Source organism: Lagenorhynchus albirostris, chromosome 10 (assembly GCF_949774975.1).
Source record: "Lagenorhynchus albirostris chromosome 10, mLagAlb1.1, whole genome shotgun sequence".
Classification (NCBI taxonomy): Eukaryota; Metazoa; Chordata; class Mammalia; order Artiodactyla; family Delphinidae; genus Lagenorhynchus; species Lagenorhynchus albirostris.
In genome coordinates this window covers 21,302,947-21,319,557 of record NC_083104.1, presented here as the reverse complement: position 1 = coordinate 21,319,557, position 16,611 = coordinate 21,302,947, and the positions used below count along the sequence as shown (strand labels likewise).

The following is a 16,611-nucleotide window of genomic DNA, read 5'->3' as shown; positions in this document are numbered from 1 at the left end:
GACTTGTGGTTGCCAACGGCGGGGGACGAGGGGAGGGATGGAGTGGGAGTTTGGAGTTAGTAGATGCAAACTATTATATATAGAACGGATAGACAACAAGATCTTACTGTATAGCATGGGGAACTATATTCAATATCCTGTGATAAACCGTAACGGACAAGGATATGAAAAAGAATTTATGTATACGTATAACTGAATCACTTTGCTGTACAGGAGAAATAACACAATATTGTAAATCAACTCTACTTCAATTAAAAAAAAATAAAACAAAATAAAATTCATAAACAAACCAACCAGTATCATTCTCTTGACAGTGATTATCACAGGGGAGGGATGGGGGCTGCTGAAGAACTTCCTGCCCCAATTGATGTTTCTGTAGTGTGTGCTTTTTTTTGTTGTTGTTGGTTTCTTTTACAATGACTATTTAAAACTTTTGGTAAAAACATTAAAATATATGACTGTAAAGAAAAACTGTACGCCCATATCATTTCTAACATTATTAGAAATTTGGTCTTAGAAACAAGTTTTCAAATATAACCAAAATTACTCGTATTCCTCCTGGAAATCAAGTATTCCTTACTTCAACTGATCTGGGTCACTGGGCCAAAATTATACAGATCAAGTTCTAATTGTATGATTACACAAATGCTTACTTACCATGCCTCACACAGATGGATCTTTTGTTAAAAATAATGCCTTCCTATTTTTACTGATAATTCTCAGTAAGAAGCCACAGTGCCCAGCTAGTCTGATCCAGGAGAGCTGGATGGGCATTGAAAGGGGGCTGTGGTTTGTCCTGGGCAACACCCTTTCATGTTTGCTGTGCCAGTTTCACAACCATAAAATGGGAAGAAAAGGGTAACTTATTCTCTAAACTCAAAGGAAGACTGTAAGTACTGATTGAAGCTAAAAGGACACTTAGAAGATGAAAAGCTTGTGGTATTATGACCAGGGCCTGACTTTATGAAAAATATGGCTGTTTTTCTAGTACAAATTAAAGCAAGAGACAGATGGAAGTGATAAGAGCTATTTAAGGCGGTGATGTCGGGGTGTGATAGAGCAGGCAGCCTAACCACGGTCTGTTATTATAGGTCATTGTTTCACAGCTGTGATTCCCAGCGCTGGCAGCAGAGGACACGGAGCGCGGCAAAACCTAACAGCACGGGTAAGGCTTTATGTCATTATAATACTGAGTAGGCCAGAGCAGCTAGATGGATATCTACACGAACTCATCACTTCTTATATAGGCAAAAAAGTATTGTACACTTGTGCTTGGTCAAGAAGAACAACTTCATAATCAAATTGCCAAGAATGTAACTTATTAGCTCTGGAAAATCCAAACCTGATAGTGTGACCCTTTAATAAATAGCATGTAACTTACTTTCCTCTACAAAAAAGTAGACATGTTAAATGTGGAAAACTGTGAAACAAAGATAAGCAAAACTAGCAGCAGTAGTAGAAAGAAGGTTACTTATAACTGTATCACTGAGAGGTAACTAGCACCAAAAATTCTGACTTAACGTCTTTACAATTCACCCATTTGTTTATCCATCCAATGTACATATGTATATGTATGCATATGTGTGTGGATGCAAGTATATATTTTTATATATGTAAAATTCATTAAACAAATGACATCATCATGTTCATACTAACTTAAATAGAAACCTAATTGTATGCACTTGTAAACTACGTTGTGATCAACATCCTTGTAGTTAAATCTTTGTGTGTAATTTTACTTCCTTAGGATAAATGATCAGACGTGGACTTGCTGTATAAATGGGGCACGAATGAATTATAAAAAGCATTTCACATTTAACTTGAGTCTCTAAACCTAGGACTTCACTAATCAAAAATTCTTTACCCAAGACTGCTTGTTGCCCCATAAAATGATGTTTCGAGCTCTAGAACAGCTCAATGTTCTCATAAGTGTCTGAAATGATTCACACTTACTTTCCGAGGTTTCACCTTATCTTGCAAATCATACTGGCCAATTCCTTTATAGCTGATTCCAAGCCACCAAGGAAGTCCTTGTTTATCCTGGAAGATGGAAAACCATGAGAACCAAGACCTAATTGTTAAGGCTTACAGAGATGAAGTAACATCTACCAATTTCATCCTTTAACAAGTATCAACAAGTTAAAATAACTTTGTCTTGGAAAGCAAAACACTATTTAAAATCCTAACTTGTTATTAAAACGCTTTCTTAGAGCTTCTTCAAATAAGATCTATAAGTCAAAGCACACCAATACTATTAACACCATCAAAAAGAAAGTAGCATTATTGTTAGGATTAAACAGTTGGAGAGAAGAAATAAAATGTAAGTAATTCAACCAGGAATTAATCCAGAGTACAAAGCCAGTTAACCACTGGAAAAAAAAAAAAAGAAGAAGAGAAAGAAAAAAAGCTCTTTGTTCTCTTGATTAGTAACCAGCTATAAAGGTCAGAGAAGTTTCCAAAGAATTACAACGATGAGAAAAGTGGTTCCAAATCCTAATGTTTATAATATACTTAACAAATGAATATGGGAATACTAAAAAATTCTTTGGGTGAATTATATGATTCAAAGATAAGATGCTTGAATAATGACTTCGAGGTACATATGGGGAGGAGAGGAATACATTTTTTTTCATAAATTTATCTTTTAGGTCTTGCCAAAGAAAGGGATATATACTGACATAGGGAAAGAAAAACTTGGGCTTAAACATATACCCATATGCAAACAAATTAAGAATCAGTAGAAATTAAAGTGGAATTGGTACGTATTTTTAGTACAAGGTGTCCTCATTATACAGGTATTATCCAATTCCCCACCATTTTGAATTGCAAACACTGTCAGAACTTGAAAAGTCACTCAAGATTGATCAAGTATAAAATTATTCCTCTTTCAAACAAGACTCTCTTCTTAACAATATGCTTTATCCTCTATCATCTCAAAATATTTCTTAGTTAATCTCTCCCTGTGTATAAACAACTGAAAGTACTACACAAATATAAAACACACCAATTGAAAATGGGTACTGCAAATCTTGTAAAAACTTGAGGATTTTGTGAAGCTGCTGAAATGATACTGGATGATTCTTCAATGATTCTCATACAAAGGCACTATCAAATGAACATCTAGTAGCATTAGAAAAGTGCACAATTGGAAAAGAGAAAAATCAGCAAAAGTAGCTAAAAGATTAGGTGTGCCAAAAGAGAATGACCTGAATACTTCAGGGCTAATAGAGGCTTCGGGAACACATCTGAACACAGCTAGTATTTCGCAAAAATAATGTGCTTTATGATTTGCTAAAAATGACAAGATACAATCAGGCTTTTATTTTTTTAAGAAAATCAATCCTATTCTAAATGCTGAAATTTCTAGAGATAATTTATATATATATGCATATTGATTTATGTGATTTTACAAAGTTGGTGTTGTTCACTAACTCTCATAAAATAACACAGGCATGATGAAAGGTTTGTCATATAAAAGTATTTACCTTTACTGCATAATAATGGACTCCATAGGTCGGTAGAGCTTCTACTATTTTCATATATCTATGGAAAATGAATATATATTATAACCTCTTATTAAATTAGTTGGAGGGTCCTTTTGGGAAAAGTGATCTAAAGAAACACAATTTGTATCTACTTTCCTCATTATAGCTTTGTCTTTGACTAAAGTAGAAATAGAATAAACCACTCCAGGGAGTAATATATTTTACTTTATCCAAATGTTGGGAGGTTGTTAACAAAAATTCAATTTCAAAAAGCTATAGGAAATGTTATTTTCTGCATATTAAAATTTCTATGGCTTAGAAACATATTGTACTTTATTATAAACCCAAACTTCAAGTATTTTTAAACTAGCACCTAATGATGCAAGTCACGAGAATCAACTTTTGGGTCATGCTCATAATAAGTAAAAAATAAAGCTTATTTTCTGTTTGCTGTAAATTAAGCAAACATGCTATAATAAAAACACGGTGGTTTTTATCACTGATGGTGGTACACTTTTAGAAATTTATACTTAACCTTTAAGTCAAACCTCTTAGAAATACATGCTTTAAAACAGTGAATTTTACTATATGCAAACCTGATTTTTAAAAATATGCACCCCCCTCCAAAAAATTAAAGTGATGATATACTTCTTGTTATTTTTAATTCAACAAGTATTTATTGTATAACTTTAAGACTTTATGGAGTGGACTAAATTGTGTAAGATTTCCTCTCTGCCCACACAGAATTGAGGTTCCTGTATGATACAAGTGGACTCTTTAATAACATTTTGGAGATCAATGGCTCTGGACCTTGTTATCAATAATGTGATAACTTTTTAAAGTAAAAGGTCTACATGTTAGTGAATATAAAAAGTTAGGGGGACTTCCCTGGTGGCGCAGTGGTTAAGAATCTGTCTGCCAATGCAGGGGACAAGGGTTTGACCCCTGGTCCAGGAAGATCCCACATGCCACGGAGCAATTAAGCCCGTTGCTACAACTACTGAGCCTGTGCTCTAGGGCCCGTGAGCCACAACTACTGAAGCCCGTGCGCCTAGAGCCCGTGCTCCACAACAAGAGAAGCCACTGCAATGAGAAGCCCGCACACTGCAACAAAGAGTAGCCCCCGCTCGCCACAACTAGAGAAAGCCCGCATGCAGCAATGAAGACCCAACGTAGCCAAAAGTAAATAAATAAAATAAATAAATTTATTTATTTTTATTTTATTTTTTTGCGGTACGCGGACCTCTCACTGTTGTAGCCTCTCCCGCTGCGGAGCACAGGCTCCGGACGCGCAGGCTCAGTGGCCATGGCTCACGGGCCCAGCCGCTCCGCGGCATGTGGGATCTTCCCGGACCGGGGCACGAACCCGTGTCCCCTGCATCAGCAGGCGAACTCTCAGCCACTGCGCCACCAGGGAAGCCCAATAAATTTATTTTTTTAAAAAAAAGGTAGATGTGCCAAGGCCAGGCAGCAATTACACTGCACAGCCAGGATTCCAACAAAGTGAGTCGGATTCCACAGTCTAGAGCCTTAACTACCAAGTTAGACAATTTCTTATTTGCAGCCACAATGATAATGATCAAAGGAAGTAAGAGGATGCTGCATTTCAACAAGGACAGTTCGTAATACGTTCATTAACCTAACCTAAAATCCTTCATGGAAATTGTTATTCCTTTTTGTTTTCCAGTTCACAAAACAGGCACAAGTCAGGGATTCAACTTCAGGCTGTTAACTTCTCATTTCTGTCTTGAAGATCACAGCAGGTGCACTATGATAAAAAGGAGATGAGCGCAAGAGCAGGGATGTGGGGGAAATCTATACACTGACCAGGGGAATAGTGATCGCTAAGTCCTTATTTCACTTCTCACATGCTCTGAGCCATATTCAGCAGATTTTTTGTTAAAACTTCTATGGCCATAACAGTTATTCTACTGTACAATTACTATAGCAATAATGCTACACGTTTTTACAATTCAAAAATTTTTTAATTATAAATTTACTTTTTACAATTTAAAAACTTCAGTGTAGCCTGTGAACTGTTCTTAATAAATGACGGTAACCCTATAGGTCTAAAATGCAGAAATCTATCATTATGGTCTGCTATCGGTACCATAAAGAAACAGATTATCCAACACTGACACTGCATGCTCCACCCAAAATAGAGTCACAAACCAGGTGACAAAACACGGCCTCCAGATAGATGTTGTTTGGCTCATGTTGTACTAAAATTTTCTTAAAATTACTTTGCAATGTTTAAAATTAGGATTTAAAAAATTGTAATTTCCAGCTTTTCTTGAAAAACATCAGATCATCTGGCAACATTATGCCTGAATGCTGAAGCTGAGTAGTCTTGTCTCTAGCCTGGGCAAAAGCTCTCTAGTTCACCACAGTCCCCACCACTCCCTATTGCCTACACTTGGCCTATGAGTTCTCATTGTTGTTACCTGTCTGACACTGGTAGGCATCTGAATTGATGACACCAAAGTATGGAATGACCCAAGACACTTTATAATTCAAATAATTATAAATATAATTATATTATAAAAATATAATTATAAATATTATATTTATAATATCATAAATTATAAATATAAATTATAATTCAATAAGATACTTCTAACCAGGTGATTACTATATGCACACAAACTACACAATAGAAATCATTTCAGATGACTTTCTCAAACGGAAGACATTACAACTATATCTAAGCAAAAAGAAAGATACTTACTGAACCACAGCTTGACCCCGAGTCAGACCTTTGATTTTCAAATAATGCTCAATTACCCTGTCCTCACTGTAAAACAAGGAAATGAAAAGTAGAGCAATGCATGACTGTATGAGGTACAGATCCAATTTCAAGATTCTCAGGTGGCCTACTTGAAACACTTGAGAAAGAAGGCCTAGACCAACTTGTTTGGGAGATAGAAGCTAGTTGACTTTTGTTTTTGTAGGATATGGACATATGGACTCCTGAACCTCAGACATTTAACTACCTTGTCTCGATTTTATATAATTTTACATAATATACTTATATAATATGTAAATTTTTAAAAACTTAAGTTATTAGAAAAGGAAACATAATATCAATTCATCAAATAAAAAACTAATATTCTCTCCCATAACTGAATGGAATATAATAAATACAAAATAATGTTATTAAATGCTAGTAGAGAGCCTTGCTGGGGAAATTAAAAGGGTTTTTTAGAGAGATCAGCAAGTGTAAGGTATTATAGACATTTTCCTTAAATTGTTCAGAAAGATTTAGAAAGAATTAAAAATGCTTCTGAGTGAGTGTGCAATCTAAAATATTCTACTGTCACTACTTGTGGACATAATACTTTAGAAGAAAACCCTTCATTATTGTCTTAGAATAAAACTTTTTGACTAGAAAGGAGAAACAGGCTGAAGTCTGGTCACCTTTGACATCATTCAGTTATTTACCCTCCTTTCAGACTGGTAGCTCATTAGTCATATCTCAAGTATAACTGAGAAGAGTAAACGTTTTTATCTCTATACAACAAATAAGCAACAGTAATTGGTCTTTGCTTTTTATCCTTAAGAAACTATCACTTAACAATGATTTATTTAGAAGGTTCCAGACTCAGGATGCAATGTAGCCGCAGTACCTACTCTCACTATTGACTTGGGAAATATTCCAACTTTCATATTACAGCTATTCATGTTGAATATTTATTTTGTAACCATTTTTTTAGTGGAAAAGGAAAACCATCTTCAGGATTCACAGCCTTAAATCAAGGAAAATATATTTAAAGGGAATGTAAGTAATTCAAGGGGAGAAAACGTACTTTTCTAGGAAAAATGTTGCATGGGAAATGGGGACTATGGATTCATTAAAATACAGGCAAATAAAACAACTCAAAATAGACAATGACTTCTGGCTGTAGAGGAAACCTGATCATTCAGGTTGTTTCTGTTTATTATGAATGCCTCTGTTCAAGGAAATCTGTATTTTATACCACTTGTATTGCACTCTGCCACATTAAGCCTGCATTATACAGTGACTGCACATCTACTGAGCAGGATTCACTTAAAAGCACACTCTACAAATGTATCATGCACTTGAACGAGAAGGCACATGGCCACTCTTCACACATGACTACAGTCTTGGAACAATGATCTCCAGAGAGATTTCATAAGACCTTTTCACTGGAAGGATCAAGGTCTACTTATGATTAGACTGACACGTATGATGGGCAGTTTGATATTTTCCGCACTTGTATTTCTTTCAGTTCCCTGAAGAGCATGCCGTTCTCCGTGGAGGTTACTGTAACAGGGTCACTGGCAATCTTGGCGTGGCTTACCAGTAGGCAAGGGAGGGGTGCTCCTGCAGAGTTTTGGTTGGAAAGGCTGGTAATGTCTTTAAATCTTTCCTGGCATTTTCATCACTAAAAAGAAAAGTAATACAGTATGTCAGTCGTTGTTACCTAAAAGATTACCCAAGCTGGTCACCACATGAAATCTGTAAAGTAACAACAGCACACTGGGCTCTGTCAAATGTTATTGTCAGCATACATAAGGCTGTAGACTTTAACTAAAGGCAGCCCCCAAATGGACAACCAACCTGATGAGATTTTGAAGTTTTTAAAAGACCAAAAAAAAAAAAAAATTTAAATACTATTAAATTGCCATAATTCCATTTTCCTTACTTATAAACTCCATTTTCATTGTATATTTCCTGTATGTATCTATTTTATTATTGATATATAATTATTACTACAGTTGTGCACACTTTATATTCTATTTTTATGCAGCATTCTTCAAATTTCATTATACACTTTCTCCACACTCCTGTAGTACCCTCATAATTATTTTTAGTGGTTATATAATATTCACAATGTTGGAACACTGGTTATTCTAAAACCATTCACATAGAATCACCATTTTTCATAATAGCTATCATTGCAATAAAAACGTTTGAGTGTAGACCTTTCTATTACTCGTCTGTTACTTTCTTACCACTCTCTGAAATAAAATGGACCAAGTCAGCCATCTGTGGAAATCACTTGGATAGGAGATGACTTGAGGGACTCCCCTGGTGGCACAGTGGTTAAGAATCCGCCTGCCAATGCAGGGGACACGGGTTCGAGCCCTGGTCCAGGAAGATCCCACATGCCACGGAGCAACTAAGCCCGTGCACCACAACTACTGAGCCTGTGCCCTAGAGCATGTGAGCCACAACTACTGACCCCACGCGCCTAGAGCCCGTGCTCTGCAACAAGAGAAGCCACCGCAATGAGAAGCCCACGCACCACAACAAAGAGCAGCCCCCGCTCGCTGCAACTAGAGAAAGCCTGCGTGCAGCAACAAAGACCCAACGCAGCCAAAAATAAATAAATAAAAATTAAATTAAAATAAAAAATTTAAAAAAAAGATGACTTGAAAATGTGTTTCTAATGAAATCCAAGGAAGTTATCCCTCAAATTGCAACAAGTGAACTAAAATGTACCTCATGAAACATCAGCTAATTTTAAAATGGCAAAATTCTGGGAATACAGGCAATATTTTATAATAACTATGAATGGAGTTCAATCTTTAAAACCTGTGAATCTCTATGTCATACACTTGAAACATATAATATTGTAAATCAACTATATCTCAGTTAAAAACAATAATACAATGAAAACAAAACAGAACCAAAAAAGAAGGCAAAATTCTGGTTGTGAAAAGAGAAGGGTGTGGGTGGGATAGGGAGGGTGGGAGGGAGACGCAAGAGGGACGGGATATGGGGATATATGTATACATATAGCTGATTCACTTTGTTATACAGCAGAAAGTAACACACCACTGTAAAGAAATTATACTCCAAAAAAGATGTTAAAAAAAAAGAGAGAGAGAGAAGGGTGTGGTCTTTAAAGAACTTAAGAGAAGGGAGAACAGGTAATATGACCCAGTCAGGTTTGTCCTGCACAGTGTGAGAACAGTCCCAAGTATTTAAGAAGGCAGTCTCTGATGAAACAGACATGACTTTCTGGGGTTCATTAGAGCCTAGGATAAGCACATTAAAGAGTTACTCAAAATCATGATTACCCTGGTGTTCATCAAACAGCATACTGGTAACTTTTTTCCACTTACTTGCCACCTCTTCATATCTTTGCCATTATCATCTCTTTGTTGAGGTTACCAAGAGCAGCATGAAATGCACTTCTAGGGCACTGTTCCCCTCATGGAAGTCCCATCACAACTCTTCCCACGTGGTAGGTACTATTATTACCCAGACTACTTCACAGGTAAGAGTCTGAGGTTTAGAGAAGCTAAGCCTCTTGTTCAACGTCTCTCAGCTACTATGTGGAGGAGCCAGAAGGCTTCAAAGGCCAAGACCATAACCACTGTATTCTATTACCTGATTCCCTGAAAGACTCCCAGAGCAGCGTCCTGGGACATTTTCATCTCTGGCAAGGCAGAGCTCCCCTTCACCCTCACCCCTACTTATAAATGAAAACTCTGAACTGATTAGTTGCAAAGTCCATCACTCAAGCATTTTTACATTAGCTTCCCCAGGGTTTGCCCCAATGTGAATCGTGATACTGAAAGAGATGAACCCCCAACTGTAGGACTAAACGCTGAACTCAAGGTCAATCTCCTCCCAAAGCATTCCTTCAATTACCTAGATCAAATGTTATAGGTCAAACTAGGGAACCAAGTATGGCCTGCAGACAGGCTTTGTTTGGTCTATGTTGCACTGTGCTGGATTAGAAATTGCTCTCTCCTGTCACTTGGTCAGGCCTGGTGTAACTGGTTCTCCTTCAATGTCTACAGAAGGTTTGTTTACTGGTTCTATCACCAAGTTTCCCCACCAGCCCACAGGACAATCAGGTGAACCCACGAGCAACCTGTACATAAACTTACTTTCAGTAGGAACAGATAGAGTTGAGTGTCGCCTAGCTTAGAGACGGTATGATTTGTACCTGTCAATGCTATATTTCAAAACTAGGCTTGGGGCCTTTCCTAAAGGTGAGAGATCTGACTTTACAAATTACTCCAGGAAATGAAAAGTCACTTGGCTCCCATTCTTATATAAGGCTAAATCTCTCTATTCATTTGAAATCTGAGCAGTATGGCTTAACCACATTGACAATCTAGGGAAACTGGTTTGAGCTTCCTGAAAACCAAAATATATACCACAATCGTATTTAACCACAGTAAAGGTCACCTGTCGACTCCCAGTAATGATATTTATTTCTCTTAATGATTTCTTTTATGCTCTGTCCTTCAAATCCCATTTCCTTTTCAAAGAGGTTGGCTTATGAATTTTTTGTGAAGGGCAAATACCTGTACATGTTCTAAAGTGACAGACTAAGGATAACACTTTTTGTTATTAATCATCACCACCAACCACATGTGTGTTATCTCCTGGGTTCATGTGAACTGTGTGCTGTGTTCCAAGAACTCAGCCTCACATTCACTTATGTCTTTGGATTATAGTTAATTTTGTGGCAATCAAGACCTACTAGAGTAGAAGAGAAGCTGCTATTTACCATAAATTCACTTATTCATTTAGCAAATACGTATAAAGTGTAGACTGCATGCTGAGCACGTAGAAACAAGTGTCATATGACGAAGTTGCTTTTAACTTATACCAATGTAGTCAGCCAAAGGAGAGAGGAGAGGGGGGAATGAAATAAGAGGGAAATTTTATCCATCATTTTATTCAACAAGCTCATGGTTGAGAATAAGTGTGAAACGGGAGACTTGAAGTTGCTGTCCTTTAAGACAATTTTAGTTCCTGCGTCCTTAAAGCACCAGTCTCTCAGTATACTGAGATTTTTCTAGTATTAAAGCATTTAACACATGTCTGCTAAACACACAACTTGTATATCTAGTGACTAACTTAAGAAATAGCTACATGTTACAACTGGAGAAAAATACTACCTGTGTTGGATATACTGAAAGATGAACTTTGGCCTTCGACATGTCACCTTCCCAAGGAGTTTTTCATTTTAACTATGCACCATTAGAACCTACCCTAGTCCTAAGATGCGATAAGACATTATACATCTGGAAATGGTGACTAAATAAATCAATAAATTACCAAACGTTAATCACAAGGCAGCATCCTAAATAACAATGAATATTTACTCATTAAGACTTTTTTGGGATACTAGTCAATCACTGGGAAGCAACTAAAATGTGCATTAATAGGCAAGTGGCTTAGGGATCATTTTAAGGAAAGTTTAGACGACTTTAAAAGGAATATAATTGAATAGGTGGAGCACAAGGGATTTGGGGGTGTGTGAAACTATTGTGAATAATACTGTAATCATGGATGCATTTGTCAAAAGCTATAGAACACAGAGTGAACCATGATTTGACTATGGACTTGAGCTAATAATAATCTGTCGTCTTCTTTTCCTCGGCGCTGCCTACGGAGGTGGCCGCCATCTCCTACTCGGCATCATGGCTGCCCTCAGACCCCTCGTGAAGCACAAGATCGTCAAAAAGAGGACCAAGAAGTTCATCCGGCACCAGTCAGACCGGTAAGTCAAAATTAAGCGGAACTGGCAGAAACCCAGAGGCACTGACAACAGGGTGCGCAGGAGATTCAAGGGCCAGATCTTGATGCCCAACATCGGTTACGGGAGCAACAAGAAAACAAAGCACATGCTGCCCAGCGGCTTTGCCCAGTTCCTGGTCCAGTTCCTGGTCCACAACGTCAAGGAGCTTGAAGTGTTGCTGATGTGCAACAAGTCTTACTGTGCTGAGATTGCGCACAACGTCTCCTCCAAGAACCGCAAAGCCATTGTGGAGAGAGCAGCCCAGCTGGCCCTCAGAGTCACCAATCCCAACGCCAGGCTGCGCGGCGAAGAAAATGAATAGACGGCTCGTGTGCACGTTTTGTTTAATAAAACCGTAAAACGGCAAAAAAAAAAAAATCTGTCAGTATTGATTCATCACTTGTAACAAATGTACTACACTAATGCAAGGTGTTACTGATAGGGGAAACTGTGAAGAGAGGGGGAAGGGGAAGGAGAGAGGATATAGAACTCTCCATACTTTCTGCTCAATTTTTGTGTAAACCTAAAACTGCTCTAAAAACTGAAGTCTATTAATTTTTTTAAAAAAGGTAAAAAAATAAAGAAATATACTTTAAATTAGTGGTTCTTAACTGGGGCAATTTTGCCCCTCGGGGGATATTTAGCAATGTCTTAAGACATTTTTTGACAGTCACAACTGGGGAAGGAGGTGTTACTGGCATCTACGGAGCTGAGGCCAGGATGCTACTATACATCCTACAATACACAAGATGGGCCCCCAGCAACAAAGAATTATCTTGCCCCAAATGTTAATAGTGCTGAGGGTTGAGAAACCCTGATTTGGATTATTATAAAACTCCTGATAATTCAACCCTAAAACTTCTAACTGTACTGTATCTTTCAGACTTAAGAATTTTTCTTTTGTGTCACTCTTAGACTATTAAATATTAGAATATAAATATATCTTAGATGCAACTCTCTAACAGGAGCCAAGTGAGAGAAGTATTAGAAATCCAACTGTCTAAGCCAGCTGAGAAAGGCAAGTCAAGCTGGGCAGCAGACACAGGGACTCGGTGGGGACCGTGAGGAAGAGGAGAGAACATTACCCACTTGAAGTTACTTAGGATATAGATTTGACTGTGCGTGACAGAGATCAACACTTTAATTTCTCCTTACCTACAAGTTAGAGCTAGAACAGCATGAAGTGTTCAGGGACTGAGACTCTTGTTGCTTCACCGTTCGTGGGGTTCTGCTGTCCTTCACATGGTCTGAGATAGCTCACCACCATGTCCACCTTTTAGCCATCACGTAGGGGAAAAAGAATAAAGGAGGACATAGCCACTCCTTTCGGGGCAGAACCTGAAAGCTGCCCACATCCCCTAATCCCACTGGCCAGAAAAATCACAAGGCTCTTGATAATTGCAAGGGACACTGAGATATGTAGTCTTTATTTTGGGCAGCCACATGCCTTGCTACTAATATTATTACTAATATGGAGAAAAGGGAGATTGGATACTGAGGAAACAACCAGATGCCACTGCTGATGGGGAACCACCACTCAGATCAATGTAATTTCTGCCACGTGAGAATGTGGATCCACTATTGCCTAATGATGGCACTTTCTTCAAAAATAAGGCAAAATCTCAGAGTTTCACCTAGAATGTCTGAATTTTAAAATATTGCCTCAACCAAAAAACAAAAAAGGAAAGCCAAAAATAAAAAGTAAAGCATTGTGCAGGCTATATAAAACATACCTGCAGACCATCACTATCGCTTTGCAATTTCTGACAAACTAATAGTAAAGAATGTATAGGGAGGCCCTTCTCAGTTCAGCTTGGTTTCTAGTTTCAGATAATTTACTTACAGTGCAAAACATCAGTAGGGCATGAGTAAATGAGACACATAAATAATGCTGACAAATGTGGAATCTGGACCATCCCAAAAGATTACTTTCTCAGGAAAAAACACAGCCTTAATTTCTTTGTGTTAGAAAAGGTTCCTATTAATCCTCCAAATCTGTTCACTTGTGCTATTGCAAAATATCCTTTCTTGTGAATACACAACATCACTTTCTATAAGGACCTATTCACACAGGAAACTTCTAACAAGCCACCACCAATAAGGAGGTGATTGAGCTGGGGACCTGTCTATGACACTAAAAGAGGACGAAAAAGATGGCTGAGACAGATGACCTGGCAGCAAAATGGGTTAAATCGTTCAACAAGCAGTGCACAAGTAGAAACCCAAATGGCCAACAGGCAGAAGCAAGGGTTCAGCTTTATAAGTACTCAGGGAAATGCAAATTAAACCTTCAATGAATTACCACTTTGCACCCGACTGCACTGAGGTTACATGAAGATGAAGGGTGATAGGAACTCCCATCCATTGCTGTAGAATGCCCATTGACATGATCTTTTTGGAAATCTGCATACCCCATGACCCAGAGATCCTTTCCTAGGTATACCTCTAGAGAAACTTATGCAAAAGAAAAGGGTTTATAGCAGCATTGTTCACAGTAAGACAAATAAAGAAAACAGCCCAAATATCCCATAACAGTAGAAATGATAAAATTACAGTATTCATACAATGGAATACCATGCAGCAAACAAAATACAGACTAGCTTCACACAACATGATGAATCTCACGATATTTAGCAAAGAAGCAAGACCCAAAATAATATATACATCACCATCCCATGTATATAAGTTCGAAAGCAAACAAAATGAAACTACAGAGAATCATACGTAGGTGATACAGTATAAAGCAAAACAAGAAAATATGTTCTATACAGCCCAAGCACCTCTGGGGAAAAGAGGGGATTTTTACTGGGAAAGGGGGGTCCACTACACAATGGGGGTGGGGTGGGATCCTGGCAACATTCTTCATCGGGTGCGGTTACGTGGCTGTGTAATTTCTAATTTGTTATTTAAACCATTCATACATGTTTTACACATCCTTCCGGGTGATAGAATTCACCTAAAACTAAGTCAAATCTGGTTAGTGGGTGTAAGGGAGGGTACTGATGAGCAAGCCCGTTGCCATTTAGGAGGCAAGTGTTTCAAACACTGGTGCATTATTCTTAAGTTAATCCTGATCATTTTCAGAGTTTAGAACCTGAAGGATTTCACGTTTGAGCGGACTGACAGTAGCTGAGTGCTTATTTGTTCACCCTCCGAAGAACCCCTGCGGGGGAATTTGCCTGGGAGCCAAGGCCACGTGGATCCACTGAGCTGGCGGAGGCAGCCAGGTCTGGCTTGGGCAGAGAAGGCCCCTCCTGGGGCTGACAGGCAGGCAGCGTGGGAGGCTAGGTTTATATGAATGAGGATCAACCTCAGAATCCCAAGGGAGGGCCTCTAAACAGCCGGGAGGTGAGCAAGCCTGGACGGAGATGTCTCTGCCTCATCCCAGCAGGAAACGCACTCACCCTGTCTGGACGTTCTTTTTTTTTTTTTTTTTTTTTTAAATTTATTTATTTTTGGCTGCGTTGGGTCTTCCTTGCTGCGGGTGGGCTTTCTCTAGTTGTGGCTCGCGGGCTCTGGAGCGCAGGCTCAGTGGTTGTGGCGCACAGGCTTAGTTGCTCCGCGGCATGTGGGATCTTCCTGGACCAGGGATCGAACCCGTGTCCCTTGCGTTTGCAGGCGGATTCTTAATCACTGCGCCACCAGGAAAGTCCTGTCTGGACGTTCTTGACCCGAATGCAACGGAAGTGTTATTTTAAAGACGAACTTGACCAGAACTGCCAAGAGGGACTGCTTTCTCCAGGTCCTAGCCAAAGACAATGCCCATAAATCTACAAGACTAGCTCCTTCTCAGTAACAAACCAGAAACTGCTATTCTTCATCCTTTCAGCAGGAATTCAGATGCCACAATGAAGAACACTGCGTTTTACCTAATTATCTAGGCTGATAATTAGATTAAATACCTGGTAATACCTCCTTTAGGTATTCCAAGTTCCTATTCTGACAGCTTTCTAGAAGGAAGCGGCCCATGACCCACCATTTAGCCACCGCAGCTCTTTTTCCCGTGATGATTCCTTTTGGCATTCCCAAGCCCCTTTCACGGGCTCTTGTTTTTCTTTACTGACCGCAAAAACCCTGTAGGAATGTGCCAACCTCACTCATTTTTGAGAGCGCCACATGGCTGGCAGAGCTGAGGCCACCCTTTGTGTGCGCTGGAGCAGTTGTGTGGAAACAGCCACCCCCAGCAGATGTGTGCACCTGTTTGTGCCTAATTGGGAACTTGCCCACAGTGACAAGCAGCCACCTGCCATTCTCAGGCTGGAGGACGAGGGAGTGCGTGCAATTAGCCAACTGCGGTGCTGGCACTTGTGGAGCAAACGGATCACTGAATGACATCCTCAAAGATGGCAGCTGTCAATGCTTGGTGTGGAAGCACCCTTCGGTTTCTAGGACAGTTTAAAAAAAAAAAAAGCCCAAGCCCCAAACTTCCCTTTTCTTTTTGATGCTAACGCTCTTCCTTAACTGAAATTGCAAGCAAAGGTGCCTACAAAGCACGTTACATATAATGACCCAATGGAAATGAGCGTAGAAACATCACCAAGACATAAATTAAGCTCTTTAAAAAGTAACTTGGGACTGGAGTCTTGCATGAGTATAACTCATGCATATGCAAA

At 38.9% G+C, this 16,611-nt stretch overlaps 2 protein-coding genes across 4 annotated transcripts in view; one reads left to right on the top strand and one right to left on the bottom strand.

The window, feature by feature from the left end:
- FRMD4B (FERM domain containing 4B) overlaps positions 1–16,611 on the bottom strand; it is a 186,460-nt gene that overhangs the window by 39,704 nt on the left and 130,145 nt on the right. For all 3 annotated transcript variants that reach the window (XM_060161366.1, XM_060161367.1, XM_060161368.1), the window contains 4 exons: positions 7,808–7,891; positions 6,214–6,279; positions 3,486–3,543; positions 1,954–2,040 (listed from right to left, as the gene is read on the bottom strand). In XM_060161366.1, coding sequence (XP_060017349.1) covers positions 1,954–2,040; positions 3,486–3,543; positions 6,214–6,279; positions 7,808–7,891 — 295 coding nt within the window. The remainder of the gene's footprint in view (positions 1–1,953; positions 2,041–3,485; positions 3,544–6,213; positions 6,280–7,807; positions 7,892–16,611) is intronic.
- LOC132527966 (large ribosomal subunit protein eL32-like) lies at positions 11,845–12,376 on the top strand. The gene has a single exon (XM_060163959.1). The coding sequence runs from the start codon at positions 12,063–12,065 to the stop codon at positions 12,318–12,320; it is 258 nt and encodes an 85-aa protein (XP_060019942.1). The 5' UTR covers positions 11,845–12,062; the 3' UTR covers positions 12,321–12,376.

Excerpts from the sequence above, each read along its gene's own strand:
- LOC132527966 (XM_060163959.1), top strand. The coding sequence starts at position 12,063 with ATGCCCAACATCGGTTACGGGAGCAACAAGAAAACAAAGCACATGCTG.